Genomic DNA, 22,632 nt, shown 5'->3' on the forward strand with positions numbered 1-22,632 from the left:
GCTTTCAGACCTGCTTCTGTGAGGTCTGGCACACAGGGTCACTCTGTGATTCCCTTTTATTGTCGTCCTGAAGGGTCATTTTACCCTGTGTGCTGTTGCGCCTTTGTGTTTCCTGTGTTCCAGGCTTTCTCTTTCCTGGTTTACACCAGCAGCTTTTTGAAAAACGTGCATGGGATATAAAAATTTTGTTGAAGACCTTAATCCTAAAACTGTTGTTTTTTTTTTTTTTTTTGAGATGGAGTTTCACTCTTGTTGCCCAGGCTGGAGTACAGTGACATGATCTCGGCTCACTGCAACCTCCACCTCCCGGGTTCAAGGGATTCTCCTGCCTCAGCCTTTTAAGTAGCTGGGATCACAGGCACCTGCCACCATCCCTGGCTAATTTGTTTGTATTTTTAATAGAGATGGGGTTTCACCATGTTGGCCAGGCTGGTCTTGAACTTCTGACCTTAGGTAATCCATCCACCTCGGCCTCCCAGAGTGCTGGGATTACAGGCATGAGCCACCATGCCTGGCCTTTAATCTTAAAACTTGATTGATAGTTTGGTCGGATATGGAACTTTAGGTTGGAAATAATTTTTCCTTTAGAATATTGAAGATTAGTTCCATTTCCTACTGGTTTCCAGCATTGTTACGGAGAAATATGAAAACACTTCTGGTTATTGACTGTTTTTATGAGATCTTATTTTTTTCCTCCTTGGAAGCTTGATCTTTTGTTTCCAGTTTGGGGAATTTTCTTTTTTTTTTTTGAGACAGAGTCCTGCAATCTATTGGTATCTTTGTGTCTTTGTATATTTGTGTATTTGTATCTTTGTATATTTGTATCTTTGGCACCAATGAAAAGGTATCTCCTACAAAGGCAATTTGAGCCATATACCATAAACAGGATTTTGGTGTGTCAATGAAGAGATTTAATTTTGGCAAACAAATTAGCTCTTACACTTTATGAGCTCTGGAACTTTGGGCAAATCATTGAAACTTTGTAAGTCTCAGTTAGTTCCTCTATAAAGCAGGAATTACAGTAGCTGTCTTAAAGGGGCATTTTGTGCATTAAATTACATCATGGGTATGAAAAGGGCCTAGCTGAGTGTCTGGGGCATAGTATTTGCCCCACATAATTCATTTCTCATCACCTTAAAACCAGAATATTTCATGGGATTTCGACATATTCTACTCAGGAAGGTATTAACATAGAATGTTTGAGTCTCCTTTCTTTCTTTTTCTTTCTCTTTCTTTCTTTCTTTCTTTCTATTTCTTTCTTTCTTTTTCTTTCTTTCCTTTCTCTCCTTCTCTCTTTTTCCTTCCTTCCTTCCTTCTTCCTTCCTTCCTTTTCTTTCTTTAATCAATTTGAGGAATAGGCTGGGCATGGTGGCTCATGCCTATAATCCCAGCACTTTGGGAGGCCAAGGTGGGTGGATTGCTTTAGCCCAGGAGTTCGAGACCACCCTGGGCAACATGGTGAAACCCCACTTCTACAAAAAATACAAAAATTAGCTAGGCATGGTGACATATACCTGTAGTTCCGGCTACTTGGGAGTCTGAGGTGGGAGCATCACTTGAGCCTCGGAGGTTGAGGCATCAGTGAGCTATGATTGTGCCACTGTACTTCAGCCTGGGCAACAGAGTCAGACCCTGTATCAAAAAAAGATATATATATATATATAGTGTATATATGAGAAATAATGCCTTTCTTACCCAACTTCATTCATGAGACCCTATTGCAGGCTTCATCTGTTCAAGTACTCTACCCATTATCTACAGTGAAGGAAATGGCACTCAAGTTTGGGCAATGACTGTCTTACCTGGGAATTCTGAGGGAAAAGGTCTTCCCTTCATGGGTTTGTAAAGCTGGTAGGACATAAATGTAGGCAGCTGGTGGCCAACTCATGGGAAAACTCCATCTGAAAATGAAGCTAAAATAAAGAAAGCTGACCATGAAGTGGAGTAAGTTAGTTCCCTAACGGTATCAGTTGTGCCTTTGGTAAATCAATGTCTAAACAAAAAGGTCCCTGGATTTCCGACTTTTGTGAACCAATAATTACCTGTTGGTATTCAAGCTAATGTTAAGTTGGTTCTTGACTCCTGCAACTGAAAGAATATAGGCTCATTCAGAGCTAAACTTCTTTTTTCTTTTTTCTCATTCACCTGGGAGGTTTGGTTGGCATTTGGTCCTTTCTTGCAGTAGGAGGATGTCCAAGTAAAGACATAAACCAGAAAGGTAGTGAGCCAGATCTTTAATGAGCCATGCAGTTCAGTGTTTGGGATTTTTAGAAATACTTCAATGAGTTTCCTTTATAATTTCAGTAAAGATATGACCTTAACATTGAAGCTTATTTGAGAAATGTCTGAAGGGTACTTAGGCTACATCTCGTAGGCCTTCTGATTTTAAGAGGCTTGTATTCATGGATAAATGTAGCTGTGGTTGGGGAAAAAAGAGAGAGACCAACATTTATGAACACCAGGCACTCAGCACTTTCCTCAAAATGTGTTCTTGCTGCATGAAGACCAAGGATGTCACAGGCACCAGTCAAATTTGAGTTGCAAAGCAGGCCACAGAGGGAAAGGCCTGCAAGTACTCAGTCATCAGCATGGGGAGGAGGAACTCAAACCAAGTGTACACTACAGAATGTGTCCCATGTTCATGTTTGTGCACCTGTTTGGTTTCTGGAAAGTGCTCCCTCATGTTAAATTTATGTAGTTAAGTTGTAAAACAGGAAATCTTCCTTGACCCTTTGCAGGAGTTGTGAAAGGGGTGGCTTGTTTACTGAGCCCGCAGCACTCAATCCCTCACGGGATGGGGAACATGCAGGTAAGTGGGTGCGGGGGCCAGGATGAGTGCTTCTGGATGTCAGCGGGAGCAGAACTTTGTGCGGCCCTGCGACAGCATCTGGGGGGGTACCCATGACCCCTGGAGCCCTAGAGGGTGTGTATTACACTGCAGTTCTTTAGCTTTGCTGTTCACGGATGGCTTAAGTGTTTAACAGCTCAATGTGACAGCCCTCTGTATCCTGAGCTCTCATTCGGTGTCCAGGAAGAATCAGGTTGCACGAACGAATTGAAGATGGTAAATTGTGGGCGATTTTATTGCCATTGAAACTGGCTTTTAGTGGAATGGAGAGCTGGAAAGGGGATGGAGCGGGAACGTGGTCTTCCCCTGGAGTTTGGCCATCCACTGCCAAACTCTTCTTCGAGGCCCTGCCATCAAGCCGTCCCTCTTAAGTTAAGCTGCTTCTCACCAACGTCTAGCTGCTTCTTCTTTTCTCTACTTCTCTGCCGCTCTGCTGCCAGTGGCGGCTGGGGTTTTTCTGGGCACAGGATGGGGGTCAGGGCAGGCCAGGGTGATTTTGGAAAAGGCAACATTTGGGTGGGAAAAGAGGAATGCGTGTTCTTACTTTGGGCCATGGGTCCAGGTTTGAGGGTGGGGTCCTCACTGGGGACTGCCCTCTTCTACCCAGTATTTTCCTGCCTCCTGTCCGTATCAATTGTATTTTAAATTTGTTACTTTATTTGAATTTAAATTATAAAATTGGTTGATAAGAGCTTTGTAGATTTGATTTTATAAGAGTTTTACAAAAAGATTATATATAGTTTTATGCTTATACTTAAGTAATGCTATTTTCAAAATGAAGTCAATACTGGAGAATATTTTATCTTTTTTTTTTTTTGAAGTGGAGTTTTGCTCTTGTTGCCCAGGCTGAAGTGCAATGGCGTGATCTTGGCTCACTGCAACCTCTGCCTCCTGGGTACAAGTGATTCCCCTACCTCAGCCTCTGAAGCAGCTGGGATTACAGGTGCCCACCACCAGGCCTGGCTAATTTTGTATATTTTTAATAGACATGAGGTTTCACCATGTTGGTCAGGCTGATCTCAAATTCCTGACCTCAGGTGATCCACCTGCCTTGGCCTCCCAAAGTCCTGGGATTACAGGCATGAGCCACTGTACCCGGCTGATCTTTTAAATAAATGTTACTCGCTGTCTATGAAGTAGTCCTGCAAAAAAAGAAAGTCACATCTGAATCTGACCGAGTTTCTAGATCCAATGGCTAATTTACAGTGGACAGAGAGAACAGAGAAGCATATTAAAAAACATTATGGAGGTGTAACTTTGGGAACTCTATAGTTTCTTTAACAAATAAATTTGCAAAAAAAGAGGGAGGAAGAGTAATTGTAGATTTATAAATATAAAAACTTAGCAGTCCATCATGTGTCCGGACTTTGGATCTTGATTAAAAATTTAAAAATTAATGGAGAAAACAATTGAAAATGTTTGTGATAAAACTGGAGGTTTGAATGCTGTCTGATGATGGGTAATGTTGGGGAATTACTGTGGTGGTGGTTGTTGGTGTGATGGTGCTATTTGGTTCTGTTAATGAAGAGAGTGCTCTTCCTTTTTGGGGTATACACTGGGATATTAACAGGTGATGAGAAATTTATGTTTTCCTTAGGATAACATTAAGAAGGTAAAGTAAATCTATCTATACTATAATAACAAGCTTTAAAATTTGGTGCTGTTAGTCCTTCTAGGTTATATTCTTGGGAAAGATATAAATACTAAAATATAAGATAAACATTATTTTCTCATACAGTCAAAAATATTAAAGGAAATTTATTCTTTCTCCAAGAGTCTGCTGTCTAGGTGTTTATAGAAAAGGAACACAGGCCAAGGGTGGTGGCTCATGCCTGTAATCCCAGCACTTTGGGAGGCTGAGGCGGGTGGATCATGAGGTCAGGAGTTCAAGACCAGCCTGGCGAAGGTGGTGAAACCCCATCTCTACTAAAAAATACAAAAATTAGCCGGGCGTGGTGGCAGGCACCTGTAATCCCAGCTACTCAGGAGGCTGAGGCAGGAGAATCGCTTGAACCTGGGAGGCGGAGGTTGCGGTGAGCCGATATCGCGCCACTGTGCTCTAGCCCGGGCAACAGAGTGAGACTCCATCTCAAAAAAAAAAAAAAAAAAAAAAAAGAACACATGTGTCACATTTAATTAACTTTAAATGGTAAACTCAAATTGTATAAAACCATTTAAGTTTTCATAAATAAAATATTTAGATAAAAGATTAATCCATTTAGATAAATAGATAGCTAAATCAAGTTAAAAAGGCAAAACAGTGGCTACACACACATCACGTTATTCCCATCTGGGGAAACCCTGAGTTAGTCCATGCTTGCTTGTTGGCTATACAAATCAAGGGTCCAAAAACTCTGAGGATCAGGTAAAATCTGTCCCACAGCCTGTTTTGGTATGACCCAGGAGCTAAGAATGGTTTTAATATTTTAAAATATTTGACAAATATCAAAAGGAGAATAATCTTTGGTGACATTTGGAAATTATATGAAATTCTAATATCAGTGTCTGTACTTTTACTGGAATACAGCTATGCACATTTACTTACTGTTTTTGTAAATAAAGTTTTACTGGAGTCATCCATCCATTTGCATATTGTCTATGACTACTTTCAACTTAGAACAGCAGAGATGAGTAATTGTAACAGAAAGTGTATGGCCTGAAAAACCTAAAATATTTATCTCCTGGCCCTCTACAAAAAAAGTTTGTCAACCTAGATGAAAAAACTGAGTCCTGGAGGTATGAAGTCTCTGGTCTAAACTTCCACAGCTTTTGAATGCAGCATCACAATGCAAACCCAGGTCTTCTGAATCTAGGTACCCTTTGGATGTGGTTTTTTCCTATGTTTTTGCCCCCTTGAAAAAATGATTTCTATCTACATAGTGCCTGTTTTATTTCTGGCATTGTTGCACGTACTTGTATTGCTCTTTTAATTGTCATAACAACCTGTAGGACAGGTACTATAATTATCCCCCATTTTATACTTGGGGAATTTGTGGCATATAATTTATTAAGTAATTTAACCAAAGTCCTACATGAGTAAGAGACAGAGCTGGGTTGGAGACCCAGGTGGCCTGACTTAAATGTTGCACATTGCTCTGTCTCCTTCATTAAGGGAACCACAAAGCTAGTGAAAGAGAAACCATTGAGTGGTTCAGTGGTTCTAACCCCTGTCACTCCTCTCTTGAGCTTTGGGGGCACGAATGATATAGAGTTGATCATTCTGCTATCTTAAGCCTGAAGTGAACTTGGATTAGGAAAAGTGGCTCTCAGTTACCCTTAAAATCAAAGGCTGTGACAGTTTGTGATCAGAAATCCTTACACTAGAAACATACAATTTTTCTTTGTCAATTAAAATAAAAAGAAGTTCCTGGGGGAGGTGGTGTCTTGTTTTTGTCGTTGAGCCTTGATCCTTGCTTTGTGGTTTTTCATTGCATTGCCCTACGAGAAGGTTTGAGAAGGAGTAACAACATTACTGCAAGTTAGCACTGCAAGAAGGCTTCCTGGGAAACCTGGGAAACCTTACCTGACATTTCACTGGGGTCAGGAGCGGAGGAAGAGGCTCCTCCAAAGAGCAATGGCACAAGACCAGCTCACAATATGGAACAGGTCCCGTGGCACTTTCTCACCATGGCCTGCACATGCAGTCTCATGAACCAATTGGAAGAGGTGTTTATTCACTGGTGTTTTCTTCAAACAGATGTATCAGTGCTTCATAGAAAAGCAGGGTTAATACGTAACTTTGGGACTTTTGCTTTACTAACTGAGAAATCTGACAAAATTTTTTTATGGGGATGGAGTTGGGAAGAATGAATTGAAGAAAGTGGCAGCAAAAAAAAGTTACTTCTCCCAGAGGACTCTGCACGTGCCGTACGGCACTGTGGGGGGAGCTGTGCCTTGGCTGTCCACTGGATGTTCAATCAGGATAAGGCCGTCCACTGGATGTTCGATCTGGAGAGGCTGGCAAATTATAGTCTGCAGGCCAAATCCAGGCTGCTCTCTCTTTGTAAATAAAGTGTTTTCAGAACACAGCCATGTGCATTTGTTTCCTGTTTTTGTCAATAAAGTCAGAGCCCATCCATTCCTATACATGTTGTCTATGGCTGCCTTTATGCTACAGAGGCAGAGATGAGTAGTTGTGACAGAGATCCTTAAGAGCTCACAAGTGTAAAATATTTCTTTCTTTCTGTTTTTTTGTTTGTTTGTTTTTTGAGATGGAGTTTTGCTCTTGTTGCCCAGGCTGGAGTACAATGGTGCTGTCTTGGCTCACTGCAACCTTCACCTCCCGGGTTCAAGTGATTCTCCTGCCTCAGCCTCCTGAGTAGCTGGGATTACAGGCACTCGCCACCACGCCTGGCTAATTTTTGTATTTTTAGTAGAGACGGGGTCTTACCATGTTGGCCAGGCTGGTCTCAAATTCCTGACCTTAGGTGATCCGCCTGCCTTGGCCTCCCAAAATGCTGGAATTACAGATGTGAGCCACCGTGCCTGGCTCACAAGTGTAAAATATTTCTAATATGGCCCTTTAGAGAAAAATTGTGCTGACCTCTGGATATAATGGAAGAGTGATTACTTTGCCATCATGGAATATTTCTTTGTTGGAGACTACCGGCCGTATATGTCACATAGCAATACAGAGCTGACTTTAAAATGTTGGGGAAAATATCTTCTCAACTATTCTCTAAATGCTATGAATAGCCATTAAAATTTCTTTTTTAAAATTTCCAGAATGAGGGTCTACGCAGACTACTGAGTCACTATGGCAAAGCCTGGGAATGGGTATTTTTTAAAGGCACCTAGTAATCAGGTACTTTTGAGAAACACTAGCCTGGAACATACCAAGCTACATACATACTGAGTTGTACTGAGAAATTGATATTACATAATTGTGACAATAGTCTATGGTAGGAGTGTATTATTGATCATAATTCAGAAGCAAGTCTAGAGCTCAGTATGTGAAAAGCTCCTTGAATATTATTGAAAATAACTTTCCAAATAACTGTAAAAACACATTTGTTGCTGAAAATAATAAAATAAAAATTATACATTATTGCCACCACCAAGAAACATACTGTTAATCTGTTTATATATTGATGCAGAAACACATCCTTTCTGGATTGAATTTATATAATTCTATTAAATTCTTAAAATACCATGTAGTTATTTTGGGTTTCAGTTATGGGAAGGGATTTCACTTGGATTTCAGATTTGTTACTCTCTTGAAAGTGTTTGTATAAAGAGCCAAGAAATACATCGTTGCTCATATGGGAACAGAAAAGCTGTAAATGTTAATTGTGACTGAAAACCTTGAATTTATGTTATCAGATTCAGAAAGAGAACATTTAGACAATTTAGATGTATTTTTTTTTTGTTCCTTTCTCATTGTTGTCAAATTATCTTTTAATGAAATCTTTTTCTTTGTAGCCCTTTACCAACTGGGCATCTACCACACCTCTCTTGATGTCATTTTTGATGTCATGAGGATGTAGCTGTCAATGTTGCAGCCCACACAGTGGGCAATCCCCAGGTTCACTTTAATGATTCCAGAGAGTTCTGTGGATAAAGATCTATGCTGTGTTGGTGAGGAGCTGTTGACAGTATCATAGAAGGCAATATTTCCGTTGTGTTTAATATGTAACTGTCTCTTTCTATCTCTGTATGGTTCTTTGAGAGCCTGATGGTCAGTGCAGAAAAGGAAGGTGCTACTTCATCCTAGGTCTGTCCATTCTGAACTGTCAGTTTCACTAGAATTCAGCCACTTCCAGTCACTGACTGCCTTGGCAATGTCAGTGTCACCACCAGCTTTTCTGAAGGCAGACCCAGGGGGCCAATTTGAGAGACAGCACAGATGTGGTATCTGCTTTCCCACTGGCACACATAAGATGCAGAACTTTGATTTTCTTGGGGTGGAACTTGGGTGTCATGATAAAGATGGCTAGTGTCAGATGAACCTGGATGCTGGACCACTGAAGAAAGTGATACTTTTGTCTCCTCCAAACAAAAGCTGAGAGTCAGACTTATTCTAAAAAATTTCAATTAATTTTTTTTTTTTTTTGAGATGGAGTCTCATTCCGTCGCCCAGGCTGGAGTGCAGTGGCACGATTTAGGCTCACTGCAAGCTCCGCCTCCTGGGTTCACGCCATTCTCCTGCCTCAGCCTCCCGAGTAGCTGGGGCTACAGGCGCCCACCACCACGCCCGGCTAATTTTTTGTATTTTTAGTAGAGACGGGTTTCACCATGTTAGCCAGGATGGTTTCAGTCTCCTGACCTCATGATCTGCCCGCCTCGGCCTCCCAAATTGCTGGGATTACAGGCGTGAGCCACCGCACCCGGCCAATTAAATCTTTGATACAGAGTGCATCCTGGTGTAGTGGAAGTAGCTTGAACTAGTAATTAGAAAACCTGGATCCTATCTGGGTTCTTAATTCTATTATGGTCATTCATCTTCAAGCCTGTTATTTGAATTGTCTGCGCCTCAATTTGCTCATCTGTCAAATCGGGATGGCAATACTGACAAAGACTATTGTATAGGATCTTCTGGAAGATTAAAATGAAGTCGTGAATAAGAAATTCACTTCAATAAATTATAATGCATTAGTAAGTTTTATTATAACCATAAAATAATATTAAAACAGTAATATTAATTCCTGAAAAGAATAAGCTTATATGTGAATGTTTTAATTGTCTGAGTCTGTACAGCTTTATTTTTGTATATATCATAACAAATTAGCCTTCCATTCATTAGATTAAGAAAACCTGCTGAGTCCTTTTACTTGTATATTTAATACCTTTTGAACAGTTTTAGATTTACAGAAAAAAACGGAGTGAAATGTACGGAATTCCCATAGATTTCCTCATCCCTCTAACCCCTAATTAACATCTTTGCTTTAATTAATGAACCAATATTGATACATTATTATTCATTATTAGTTCATAGTTTACATTAGGGTTCACTCTGTGTTGTACATTCTATGGGTTTGGACAATTGTGTAATGATGTGTATCTACCATTACAGTCTCATATAGAATAGTTTCACTGCCCTAAAAATCCCTCATGCACCACCTATTCATCCTTCCTTTTTCTCTTCCTGAATCCCTGGCAACCACTGATCTTTTTACAGTATCCACAGTTTTACCTTTTCTAGAATGTCATGTTGTTGGAATTATACAGCATGTAGCCTTTCAAGATTTAGCTTCTTTCATTTAGTAATATGCACTTAAGATACTTCCATATCTTTTTGTGGCTTGATAGTTTTTCTTTTTATCCCTGAATGATATTCCATTGTCAGGATATACCAGGATTTATTTACCTATTGAAGAACTTGGTTGCTTCCAAATTTTGGCAATTATGCATAAACCTGCTATAAACATCTGTATGCAGGCTTTTGGGGAAAAAACAAGAAGTGTGATTTCTGGGTCATGTGGTAAAAGTATGTTTGCTTTTGTAAGAAACTGCCCAACTGTTCACTAAAGTGGGATGTACTATTATGTTTTCATTCCCACCAGCATGGAATGAAAGTTCCTGTTGCTCCACAGCCTCACCAACATTTGATGTTGTCAGTATTTTGAATTTGGGTTATTCCAATAGGTGTATAGTGGTGTTTCATTGTTATCTTAGTTTGCAATTCCCTAATGACATATGATGTTGATCATCTTTTCATATGCTTACTTGCCATCTGTATATTTCCTGTAGTGAGATATCTTTCAGATCTTTTGCCTATTTTTTGATTGGGTTGTTTGTTTTTCTGTTGTTGAATTTTAAGAGTTCATTGTGTATTTTGGATGCCAGTCCATCATCTGATATGTATTTTGCAGATTTTCTTTCAGTCTGTGGCTTGTGTTTGCCTTCTCCTAATATTTATTTTGCTTATTTAACCTCAAAATCACAATCCAATTATTTTTTAAGTACCAATGACATCCAGGTTTACAGTTTTTAAAAAGGTTGACAAATCCTAATGCTGTATTCTTATTTACCATTGACTCCTTTTGTGGTTGGTTGCATTTGAAGAATGAATCAAGTCATCAAGCCCAACATGGGCTCAACCTCAAACCTCACATTCTTAACCAGGATCATCGCTGCTATCATCTGAGAGTCAGCCTGCGGCCTGTCCAAGTTGGCTGGGTCTGGCTGAGCTGATTGGAGCGGCCGACATTTTTGCTGACTGGAGTCATGCTATCTTTGCCAGTTTGCTGGAATAGACACAGACACCGATTGGGTCACGCTGAAGACATTCCTGTCTTGTGAAGCAAGTCTGTTTGTATTTTAAGTTTGCCAGGACTAATGAATTAAAACATTTGGACTCCCCACAACTTGCTGTTTATCAATGCCTCTGACAGGAGGAGGGTTTTCTTTTGCTCTTGCTTTTTCTAGAAACATGACAACATCCTGGCTGTTAGAGAGGCAAGGAAAGGAGAGAGGGGTTGTGAAGGGAAGCGGAAGGGAAGGGAAGGGAGGTCCCGTGGGACGCTGGGGTCTGGGGCAGAGCAGGTAGCAGCGTGCTGCCCTGACAGCTGTCTCCGCTCCTCAGATTGTCAGTGGCTGCTATGCAGCAGGTGCAGCCTGGTCTCTCACTGAGTCTCTACTCCACAAAGGCAACGACTGGCCAAGGCAGTGGCTGGCTCTGGGTTACACAAGTGCAGACACTCAACTAAGTGAGGTAAGCCAACAGGTGTGAAAACTGAACTAAATGCTCGGATCAGCAGCAACTTAACCAAAGCTCTGTTACAGCCTGTAGCCGAGAGAAGGAACCTGTGGTTCGTTTCCCCAGACGGTGTGATGAAAAGGCAAGTTGGTGTAGGGGCATTTGTGGTCAACATGGTGTGGAACTCAAAGTCCACTCAGTCTTGCCACCATCCTTTCACAGGCAGACAGATGTTCTCCATTGAGCAGAGGGGAGGGACTGTAATTAGCTGTGTTTATTAATTCCATTTCCTGTAGCTGGAAACCATACCAGAGGACTATTTACAAAATCCTTGAGGCAAATTTCTACCTCTTGTACTTGATTTCTTGGTGCGGGAAAGTGTTGGGAGATTTAGCCAAAAGAGGAGTGCAACTTTCCATCCTTAGATGTTATGCTAAAGTGATTCGGTGATTGTACAATGCATAACAGTAAAACTTCTCTTTTTAGCTAAAATGTTAAGGGAATTTTAATGGTTTCTTCTGTTGAATTTGAGACAATCCATGCCATTCCCTAGGTGGCTTACAAAATGCTTGATTCTGAGCAGGTAAGACTGGACAGAAGGGTGGCAGAGTTAAGATAAAACAAATCCTGAATCAACAGATATTTTATATTACTCTTTTTTAAAATTAAATGTTTCATGTTACTATTTCTTTCTAACTTAGAATTACATGATATGGACAGTGGAGAGCTTTTTGGTGCATTGCTACTTGTAGTGCTAAATAAATGGGCCAAATTATGATTCTAACTCGATAATAAACAGTTGCTGGTTTTTCTCCAAAGCTATACTAGGGTTTTAATATAAGCCTGATCTTTTTTCATATGCTGGGTAAGATGATTCCATATGTATGTATGTCTAAATATACATGTATATATATATGCATTGGCTTTGGCTCTATAAATACTTTTAAAAACAAAATTCAGTGTTCTGGACACTATTTTTAGATAGAGGAAAGTTATGGGAAAAAGTCAGAAACTGTGCTGTGAGAAAATGTCCTGCTAAAGCATTTCCCAGAATCTCTTTAAGGATGGCTAAAGAGATTATTTATACTTTGCCATTTTTAGAGCTATTTCCCTTAAAATATCATTCAGGTTTTTTGGTTTACTGTCTACATGAGAAGGAAAGTAGAGGGTTTAGGGGAGGTGGGACTACAAATAGAAAAGTTAAATATATGTTTTTAAATAAGAAAGATATCATGTATTTATAACTATCTTTTCCTAGTCCCCTATAGACATCAAATTTTCAAATATCTTGGTTAAAATATATTTGGGCCAAGTTCTCTGATTATAACCAGAAATATTCATGTGTTTTTGCCCATTCCATTTTATCTGCAGGATGTTTTTTTCCATTCATTCTACCTTAATTAATTAAATGATGATTTGATAGCTGGAGTAGAATATCTATAGGATGTTTTTGAGTCTTGTCTTTGCTTTTATAGATTGTTAAGATGTGCAACCTTAGAAATGTTTGATAGACTTACAGGTAGTTAATCAGATATTTAAAGCATATGATATTCATCATATAACAGATATTTTAAAGTGGTTTTTGGTATTCTTTATTTATTTATTTATTTTAGACAGAGTCTCACTCTGTCGCCCAGGCTGGAGTGCAGTGGTGCAATCTCGGTTCACTGCAACCTCTGCCTCCCGGGTTCAAGCGATTTTCTTGCCTCAGCTTCCCAAGTAGCTGGGATTACAGGTGCCTGCTAGCATGCCCCACTAATTTTTGTATTTTTGATAGAGATGGGGTTTTCTCATGTTGGTCAAGCTGGTCTCGAACTTCTGACCTCAGGGGATCCACCTGCCTCGGCCTCCCAAAGTGTTGGGATTACAGGCATGAGCCACCACACCCAGCGACTTTTGGTATTTTTTAAATGATTCCATGAAACCCATTCTTTGCCACTCTCAGATTAATAATTCAGATTTAATTTAGGCTTTTGAACATGAAAAGCAAGTCTAATCTGAAGCCATCTGATACCTTATTAAGACTATATCTCTTTTTATCCTCCTCAGTTGAAAGTAAAATACTTTATATGACCTTAAATGGGCAGGATTGAACTGGTCAGTGTAAAAAGATATTGAGCAAGTAAGGCAGGTAGAGATATTTCCCATATTTCATTCATTCTAGATGTATATTGCAAAAGCAATTTTTTCTTGAGCCAAGAAAAAAAGATTTAAATGGGGCAGATGAATACTTTTGACATAGAAAAAGAAAGCTCAAAACTAGGAGTATCTTTAGAATAAGCAGGTAATGCTTACTAACCTTAATAACTTCACCTGTAATTTCCAAGAGCCTCTGAGTATTTAGGGGGATGATGCTGGATAAAGTGACAATGGCTCTCTCTTGCTGTCACAGCTGGAAGACCCAGGAGAAGGCGGAGGCTCAGGTGCCCACATGATCAGCACAGCCAGGGTACCTGCTGACAAGCCTGTACGCATCGCCTTTAGCCTCAATGACGCCTCAGGTATACTCTGCTCTGGAAGAAGGATTGTTTCCTTCATACCCCACCTTTCCAGCATCTTTTCTAATGCCACGCCTCTGTGGAAAATTTAAAGTTGCATGCTCGCATGACCTGATGATGGGGAATGTGATATTTCATCATGCATTGTTAGATGGCGGCTTCCAGAAATGCCTCTAGTGATGCTTTCCTCCACCTTGAGTCCTCGGGTCATTTAAACTCATTTTTTTTCTCCTCCCTCCCCATTCTAGCTTTCTTTTAGAATAAAATTCACTGAGCTATAACAATTTCTAACAATAGCAAAGTGTGTTATTGTTAAAACTGCATGAGGAAACTTTTATGAGGAGCTGGCAGTTGGTTAGGTAATATGAAAATATCACTGTTCCGTTTACAGCAACATTTGCTGAAGCATAAATTCGAAATGCTGGTTTCTCACTGGTGCTCCCACACTTCTGGCTAAATCAACAGACTTCAGCAGGAATGATAAATGGGACAGGTGAGGAAGAGCCTCTCTAAATAGTAAGGTCTGAGGTGAAACTGCCATACTTAGAGCCCTTCGTCATGGCTCCCCTCAGTGACCTCTTAACACACATATTGAATTGCACCACTTTTGAACAAAGGACCTCATGTGGCGGGAGGTCACGGTGCTGAGGAAAGGAAGGCTTGGCTCTCTTCCACTGGCATCCGCCATTGCTCTTAGTTTAATGTCATCTGTTAAAATCACATGCTTAAACAACATTACCATTTAAACCTTGGGTCTTTTGAGGACTCTCTCTCTCTCTTGCTATAATGCCCATGTAGGGATGATGCTTTAAAAAGTAATGATTGGCCGAGCATGGTGGCTCACGACTGTAATCCCAGTACTTTGGGAGGCCAAGGCAGGAGGATCCCTTGAGCCCAGGAGTTTTGAGACCACCCTGGGCAACACAGGCAGACCTCATCTCTATTTTTAAAAAAGTAGTAATTGAAAAGGGACAGAATCATTCCAAAATAATGCAAAGTAAGGAGCTCTGTGAAATCTGATGTCGCACAACCATTGCAGGCTTGGGGTTACTATGCCAGGTGACACATTTAACCTGGAGTTTCCTAGACTGTTAGCCTCCAGTGAAGGATGTATTCCGTAGTAGGAAGAGGTGAAGGCTTGACTCTTCATAATCAGTTTTTCCAAACCTCTTCTCATGATCTGCTGTTGTACTATGTCCTCACTCAGGGTCACCCTGAAAGACAGTGGTGAGAAGAAATCCTCCCAACAGGCAAATCAATCCACCCCAACATAGAAATGACAACTGCCATTAACTATACTTCTCTGTCATAATAAACATTTGCCTGTATTATCTCTGATCCTTAAAACAACCATGCAGCCGGGCACGGTGGCTCACGCCTGTAATCCCAGCACTTTGGGAGGCCGAGGCAGGTGGATCACGAGGTCAGGAGATCAAGACCATTCTGGCTAATACGGTGAAACCCTGTCTCTACTAAAAATACAAAAAAAATTAGATGGGCCTGGTGGCGGGCGCCTGTAGTCCCAGCTACTCGGGAGGCTGAGGCAGGGGAATGGTGTGAACCTGGGAGGTGGAGCTTGCAGTGAGCCAAGATCGTGCCACTGCACTCCAGCCTGGGCAACAGAGCAGGACTCCATCTCAAAAAAAAAAACAAAAACAAAAAAAAAACATGCAACATAAGCATTAGTATTCCTTATGTACAGACACAGAGATTGCCACCCAGAGACCACACTGTTTGTAGGTAATGGAGTTATGTTCTGAACTCAGGGCCCTAGGCTTGAAGTCTGAACTTTCTCTATTTTCGATGCTGCTTCTCTAAAAGGAAAAATGAAAGCCCTTTCTGTTTTTATACATTTCATAAACGCAAGATTTCAAGGAATAGTCAGTGCTTTTCATGGCATCTTGAGTGGCTAGCTCTCAAGACACACACATGCAAACCCAAAATCCAGAGGGAAGGAAAATGTATAATTTCCTTTCTTTTTTACTCATGCTGCATGTGAGCAGAACAAGTCCTGTTACAATCAACAGCCTCACAAAGAAAATTTCAGTATATAAAGCTTATTTATCTCAGGCAGTATTAATTTTGGAGCAAATAAATGTACTGTTCCCCTGTCAACATTTTAACAGGAACTTAATTTATGTACAGAAAAGAGCCATGGAGAGGTGAATCTCCGTCTTTGGTTTGCCTGAATAACCTCTTTCTTGAAATACAGGATGTACAACTTGCAATTAATTTGTCACCATTCTTTGAACTCTCTTGGTCCTTGACTAGGAGCTCACAGATGTTTTTCATCCATCAGTTTAGATTGGTTTGTTCCAGTGTCTTTCTCTTCTCTTTCAAATGACTCTAGAATGCACACTTTCAAAATCCATGCTTTTTAATAGGTAGCCTCAAAAAGGGATTATAATTTATTTTAAATAATTCCTACCCTCTAGCCCCACCAAAAGATGCTTATGAAAAAAACTCCCCAAATTAAGTATTTTAATCTTATGGTCAGTGTGTCCTCATATCTCTAGAAAGGGCACCTACCTGGAGAACCTAGGGCAGGAACTGAGGTTCAGTGTTTCTCAACCTTGCCTGATTAAAATCATCACCTGAGAACACTCATTGAAAACACGTGTTCTAAGGCCCCACTCCTATATATTCTGATTCAGGAGACCCATTATTGTTGTAAGAAGAAAAAGAAAGCCTCCTCCTATGTTTTATGCATATCACAAATGCAAGATTTCAAAGAATAGTCAGGGCCCAGGACTCTCTATTTTTGCATATACATGAGGCTGAGTGCACAAAAAGATGCTTTGCAGATATTTGGGACACTCCCTTTAAATTCTTGAATAAGGAACATGTGGAGTGTCACACAGGAAAACACTTGCCATCAAGCGAGCTGTGCATGCCTTTTGAATTCCAGTGCATGTGGCCTGCAGACCACACATTTAGGGGGAAACAAAGGAAAACCCCCTAGACTTTCATAGTAAATGAGGGCACTAAGGTGGACATTTTGGGAGTAATTCTACATTTTTGGATTTATTGTTGATGAATAAGCAGAGTCCATGAGAAAAGGAAACATCTTTGCTTGTGAATGTTGACATGTTCATTTTTTCTTTTCTTTTCTTTTTTTTTTTTTTTTTTTTTTTTGAGACAGAGTCTCTCTCTGTCACCCAGGCTGGCGTGCAGTGGTGCGATATTGGCTCACCGCGACCTCCGCCTCCCTGAGGTGATTCTTCTGCCTGAGCCTCCTGAGTAGCTGGGACTGCAGGCACCCGCCACCAGGTCTGGCTAATTTTTGTATTTTTAGTAGAGACGGGGTTTCACCTTGTTGGCCAGGCTGGTATCGAACTCCTGACCTCAAGCAATCGGCCCGCCTCAGCCTCCCAAAGTGCTGGGATTACAGGCGTGAGCCACCACACCTGGCCCGACATGTTCATTTCTGATAAGCCTAACCTAGTGCTCATTTCATCCAGTCATTTCAGGACTATATATTCCTGAGATGATTTAGTGTAGAGGTTAAGGATATGGCTTTACAGCCAGAGAGGCATGATTTCTAGACCTACCTCCAACACTATTTGTATGATCATTCCACCTTGCTGAAATTCAGTTTCCTGTAAGATGCGTATAGTAGTAATTCACAGGGTTGTAATAAGAAGCCAATGACATCTTATAGGTAAAGTATTTAGCAGAGTGCTTGATACAAATTAAGCATTCAACTTATCCCTGAAATTATGATAATTGATTGTGGAGTATAAGGGAAATGTAAACCACTAAGGAGTTGTGTCTCACCTACATCTCACCTTGATGTCAAGGTAGATTTTATAGCATTACTGACCTGCAGTTATTTAGGGACTAGTTATGCAGTTAATAGATTGTTCATATCCTATTTTACCTCTGGGCAATTAGCTGAATTTATTTGGTTTCAGTGTTTCCAGCAGTCTGCCAAAGGTGGGTGGGATGTGCAAAAGAGAACAGCATGACCTCCCATGGGCTTTGTAAGGCAAAGATGTTTGGAGAAAAGTCTGTGTCACCCAGAGCAGTTAGTAATTGCTTCTTGGAAGAGGTGATAGTCAAACTGGGCTTGAGGGCAGATAGAGTATAGAGGAGCAGTACAGGACAGATGCCATTGCTGGGTACTAGATACAAAAAAGGGGCTACATATCTTGTAACCAGTTTTCTTTCTTTTCCCTCTAAACAGAAAGCAGGAGCAAAACTTAAGAGTCAGGAAGAACATGGTGTGTTCAGAAAAGACTAAAACTAGTCGTTTGGAGCAAGACTAAGACTAGTCCACTGAGCTGTGGAAGAGTAACGTGTTGTCTACCGAGCCCTGCTTGAGTCAGCCATTGTTTTGGATACTTACATAGGGTACCTGTTTAGATAGCAATAGACTAGGGTTACCAAGTCAATCTTCAAAGTTCAGCAAAAGGGTCTGGACTTGATCAAAAGCGATGAAGTGTCAAAACTCCTTAGAAAAGGGAATAATATGATGAAAGTGGTAAAAATTTGGCAGAATAGTCTGGAATGTGGAGAGATGAGAGAATGGAAGAGGCATTTTATAATGGTACAAAGTGATGAGAGCCTGCATTAGATAATGTAATGGGATGACTTAATTCAGGGTCCATTTTGAAAGAAGGGTTGAAAGGACTTGGTGACAGACTGGCCCTGGTAGATGAGGAGTTGGTCATTTTTCAGTGATAGCAGAATGAGCCGTAAGACTTTGAATAGAACATGGACCTCCAGAGGTCCTTAAATAAAGGAAACAAGGTTTTGGAGAACACAAATATATATATATATATATATTCCTTTACAATGCAATCTCCATTTTCAGCCTATCATCAGAGTGCTTTTTAAAGTAAACTTAGCTAATGGTAATTCCCAGAGGCAGTGATGCCTGTCTTTAATGAGCTAATGATATTAATGATAATCAGTATTATTTCTAAACTGGAAATTTCAAAGAGTCAAAACTTCCTAAACTGGAAACTTCATGGAGTTAATTTTCTTAATAGAAAAAGTGCAGAAGAAAAAGATGAATCCCACCTCTTGGGTTATTCAAGAATCACTGGCCCTTCTCCAGCTAGAGGGAATTTAGAGTTGGACAGACATTAGGATTTCATGTCAATTATATGAGACTTTCCTTCATCTTCAGCTAAGCTAAAATCTGGCATGCTCCTTGTAAATTTAGACCTTGGCTTTGGAATTCTTTCTGTCTTTTGCATTTTTTAGAACAGTTTTTTGTTTTACTTAGAAAGAGTCAAGAATACTAGTATCAGCTCAAGCTGGTAGCTTTTAATATTTTGTTTTTAAAAATTCTTTCTGGCCAGGCACGGTGGCTCATACCTATAATCCCAGCACTCTGGGAAGCTGAGCCGGGAGGATCACTTGAGGCCAGGCAAGACCAGCCTGGGCAACATAATGAGACCTATCTCTATAAAAAAAATAAATAAGCCGGGTGTGGTGGTGCATGTCTGCAGTCCCAATTCCTTGGGCACTTGCTTGAGTCCAGAGGATCAAGGCTGCAATGAGCCATGATTACACCACTGCACTCCAGCCTGGGTGACAGAGCAAAACCCTATCTCAAAAAGAAATTCCTTCAAGCTGTTAGAAATTTTTTATATCTGGATATGAATTAATCGTATGACACTTAGTTTTTGTGTTTTTTTTGGTACTCCAGAACCCATACCATTGGTGTCACTTTTAAATAATACAATTTTCTCCTCAAATATCAGGATGTTTTGTGTGGTAGGGAGAATTACATGGAGTAGTTGGAATAGCTACCTTTGAATCCAATGCAACAAGTTGGGTGTTATGTGAAATCTTTTTGTGTATACTTCTAAAACTGGCTCTCAGCAAAATTGTGGTGCAGGTGAAGTGTCTTCTTATTTATCATTATTTTTTAAGGCTAGTCAAGTGAAACACTGGGAGAAGAGAAGGAACAAAGAAATCTGTAGCTGGTTGTGATTAATTAGTTGTAAACACCATTGTACTCGGACCAGCCACAAAGTGTCTTTTGTCACTGTCCTCTTCCTTCAACCTTTTCTACCTTCAGTATTATTCCCCTTGTCCTCCTCAGGATCCGAAGTAATCTTCGGATCTAGGAATCTCTTCTCTCCACACTTTTAATCATTGTTCTCTGGAATAACTGCAAAACCTCATCTGCATTAAGCTATAAATGAATATTGAGTTTACCATTTTCCCCTCTCTTCTTTTTTTTTTGAGACGGAGTCTCACTCTGTCACCCAGGCTGGAGTGCAGTGGTGTGATCTCGGCTCACTGCAACCTTCACCTCCAGGGTTCAAGCCATTCTCCTGCCTCAGCGTCCTGAATAGCTGGGATTATAGGCGTGCGCCACCACGCCCAGCTAATTTTTGTATTTTTAGTAGAGATGGGGTTTCCCCATGTTGACCAGTCTGGTCTCAAACTCCTGATATCAGGTGACCGCCCGCCTTGGCCTCCCAAAGTGCTGGGATTACAGGAGTGAGCCACGACGCCCAGGCCCCCTCTCTGGCTTTTTTTTTTTTTTTTTTTTGGCGTATTCACAGGGAACTCTGTAGGAAGTCAAGGGATAAAGTTCCCACTGGGATTTTAGAAACCAGGAACCAGGTATTTGCAGGAAACTGAGGCTCAGACAGTCATTATGAACTCTCTCGAATCACCTTCTGTCCCAACATGAGCTTACATTTAAAGCTGCCTCAGCATGCAGTGACAACATTCAGTCACAAGTGCCTTGAGGGCATGGTGGAAGGTGGGTGTCTCCTGTATTTACATTTCTGATGGAGCACAGAGTTGAGAACTATAGTAGAAACTGAATTATCAAATACTTATAAAATCAGTAATACACTATCTGTAACCACTTGGGGTTCATTATCCTGGTGTCAGATGAAGAGTCCGAGATACTATGGGATTTATTGGTTGGAATGTATTACTTAAAGTTGTGAAGAAAGGCCAGAAAGAAGGTGAGTGTTCATTGAGTACTAAGGAGTAGTGCTTTTACTGGCATCTTCTCATCAATTTAATATTGGCTGCAACCCCACAGGAAGGTGCTATTCCATTCATTTTCACAAAAGTGGAAATAAATGTTTGCTAAGTGAGGCAAAGTGACTTGCTTCAAATCATGCAATTAATACATAGAAGGAGGGTTCAAAGCCTGGTCCTCAGGACTGTTACTTCATTGCCCATTTAGAGGCAGAGTTCATGTTATAAGAGAAAGCTCAAAGCTTCTTGACAACAAATAGCTTCCCGACAACAAATAGCTTCCCAAAGGCCATGGGGTTGATGGAGGAAGGTTACTTCTGGTATGTTGTGGTAGGAAAGAAGAAAAGAAGGGGTAAATTTTATTTGGTGGTGTGCTGAAGGATAAATATACTTCCAATAGGCTCTTGTTTGCTCATTTATTTCTTTATTTAGACAGGATCTCACTGTGTCGCCCAGGCTGGAGTGCAGTGGTGCAATCTTGGCTCACTAGAGCCTCAACCTCCTGGGCTCAAACTATCCTCCCACCTCAGCCTCCCAAGTAGCTAGGACTACAGGCATGTACCATGATACTCGGTTTCTTGTTTATTTTTTGTAGAGATGGCATCTCACTATGTTACTCAGGCTGGGCTTGGACTCCTGGGCTCAAGCAATCCACTCACGTCAGCCTCCCAAAGTGCTGAGATTATGGGCATAAGCAACTGCCCCAGCCCCAATAAGTTCTTCTTGAGGCAGGTGTTTTTTGGACAGTGAGTATGTTATAACCTAAGTCAGTCAAAATATTCTAACAACAGGATAAATAGACATTCACAAAATGATAGCTACAATAATAGCGAATAGGTGTTTCCAAGAAACATAAAATTTGTCCTTGGCTGGGCACAGTGGCTCACGCCTGTAATCCCAGCGCTTTGGGAGGCAGAGGTGGGGGATCATGAGGTCAGGAGATGGAGACTATCCTGGCTAACATGGTGAAACCTGTCTCTACTAAAAATACAAAAAATTAGCCAGGTGTGGTGGCAGGTGCCTGTAGTCCCAGCTACTCAGGAGGCTGAGGCAGGAGAATCGCTTGAACCCGGGAGGCAGAGGTTGCAGAGAGCCGAGATTGAGTCACTGCACTCCAGCCTGGGTGACACAGCGAGACTCCATCTCAAAAAGAAAAAAAAAAAAAAAAGAGAGAGAAATTGTCTTAACTAAATCAAGTCTCTTTTTTGCGTAGCAAAACCAGTCTATTGATGCATGATCTTGTTAGCCTGACAATTTTAGGTACTGGTTAAGATAACATCATGTTTATTAATTTACAAAGAATTGAAAACCTGCTTTGTCATCCCAAATCTCTATCTTTATCCATATCTGTGTTAATATCCACATCCATCTCTATAGCTATACTTGTAATCTTATGGGCCCTGAAAATCCAATGTATATTAAATAATTCACATCTCTAGTGTTTAATAAGCAGGAAGCAAAGTTTTAAAAAGCTTTTGTTGTGTCTTAAAACTATGTGATACTCTAACAAGGACTTGGGTATCTAGCAATTAATTTTTTTTGATATATTGGGAATGTGCATTGGCTACTTTTTATCACATATTTTATTCCTAAAAATAAAATATTAATTTAAATTTAGATTTAAAATGACAGTACTCAAAGACCTTTTATGCGTAAGTTAATTTTTTTTTTTTTACTATCTTTCATAT

At 40.5% G+C, this 22,632-nt stretch overlaps 1 protein-coding gene across 4 annotated transcripts in view; it reads left to right on the forward strand.

Moving 5' to 3' along the window:
- Positions 1-22,632, forward strand: part of MAP3K7CL (MAP3K7 C-terminal like) — a 102,214-nt gene that overhangs the window by 45,683 nt on the left and 33,899 nt on the right. The window contains exons 1-3 of one of the 4 annotated variants that reach the window (XM_063803513.1): positions 2,575-2,809; positions 11,373-11,501; positions 13,879-13,987. The exons of 1 other annotated variant lie outside the window; for it this stretch is intronic. In XM_063803513.1, the coding sequence (XP_063659583.1) occupies positions 2,795-2,809; positions 11,373-11,501; positions 13,879-13,987 (253 nt within the window). In that variant the 5' untranslated portion in view covers positions 2,575-2,794. Of the gene's footprint in view, positions 1-2,574; positions 2,810-11,330; positions 11,502-13,878; positions 13,988-22,632 lie in introns of those variants that run through there. 2 more of the 4 variants (XM_054675146.2, XM_063803519.1) reach the window with 2 other exon arrangements.

The sequence above is a fragment of the Pan troglodytes genome, chromosome 22, assembly GCF_028858775.2.
Source record: "Pan troglodytes isolate AG18354 chromosome 22, NHGRI_mPanTro3-v2.0_pri, whole genome shotgun sequence".
Classification (NCBI taxonomy): domain Eukaryota; kingdom Metazoa; phylum Chordata; class Mammalia; order Primates; family Hominidae; genus Pan; species Pan troglodytes.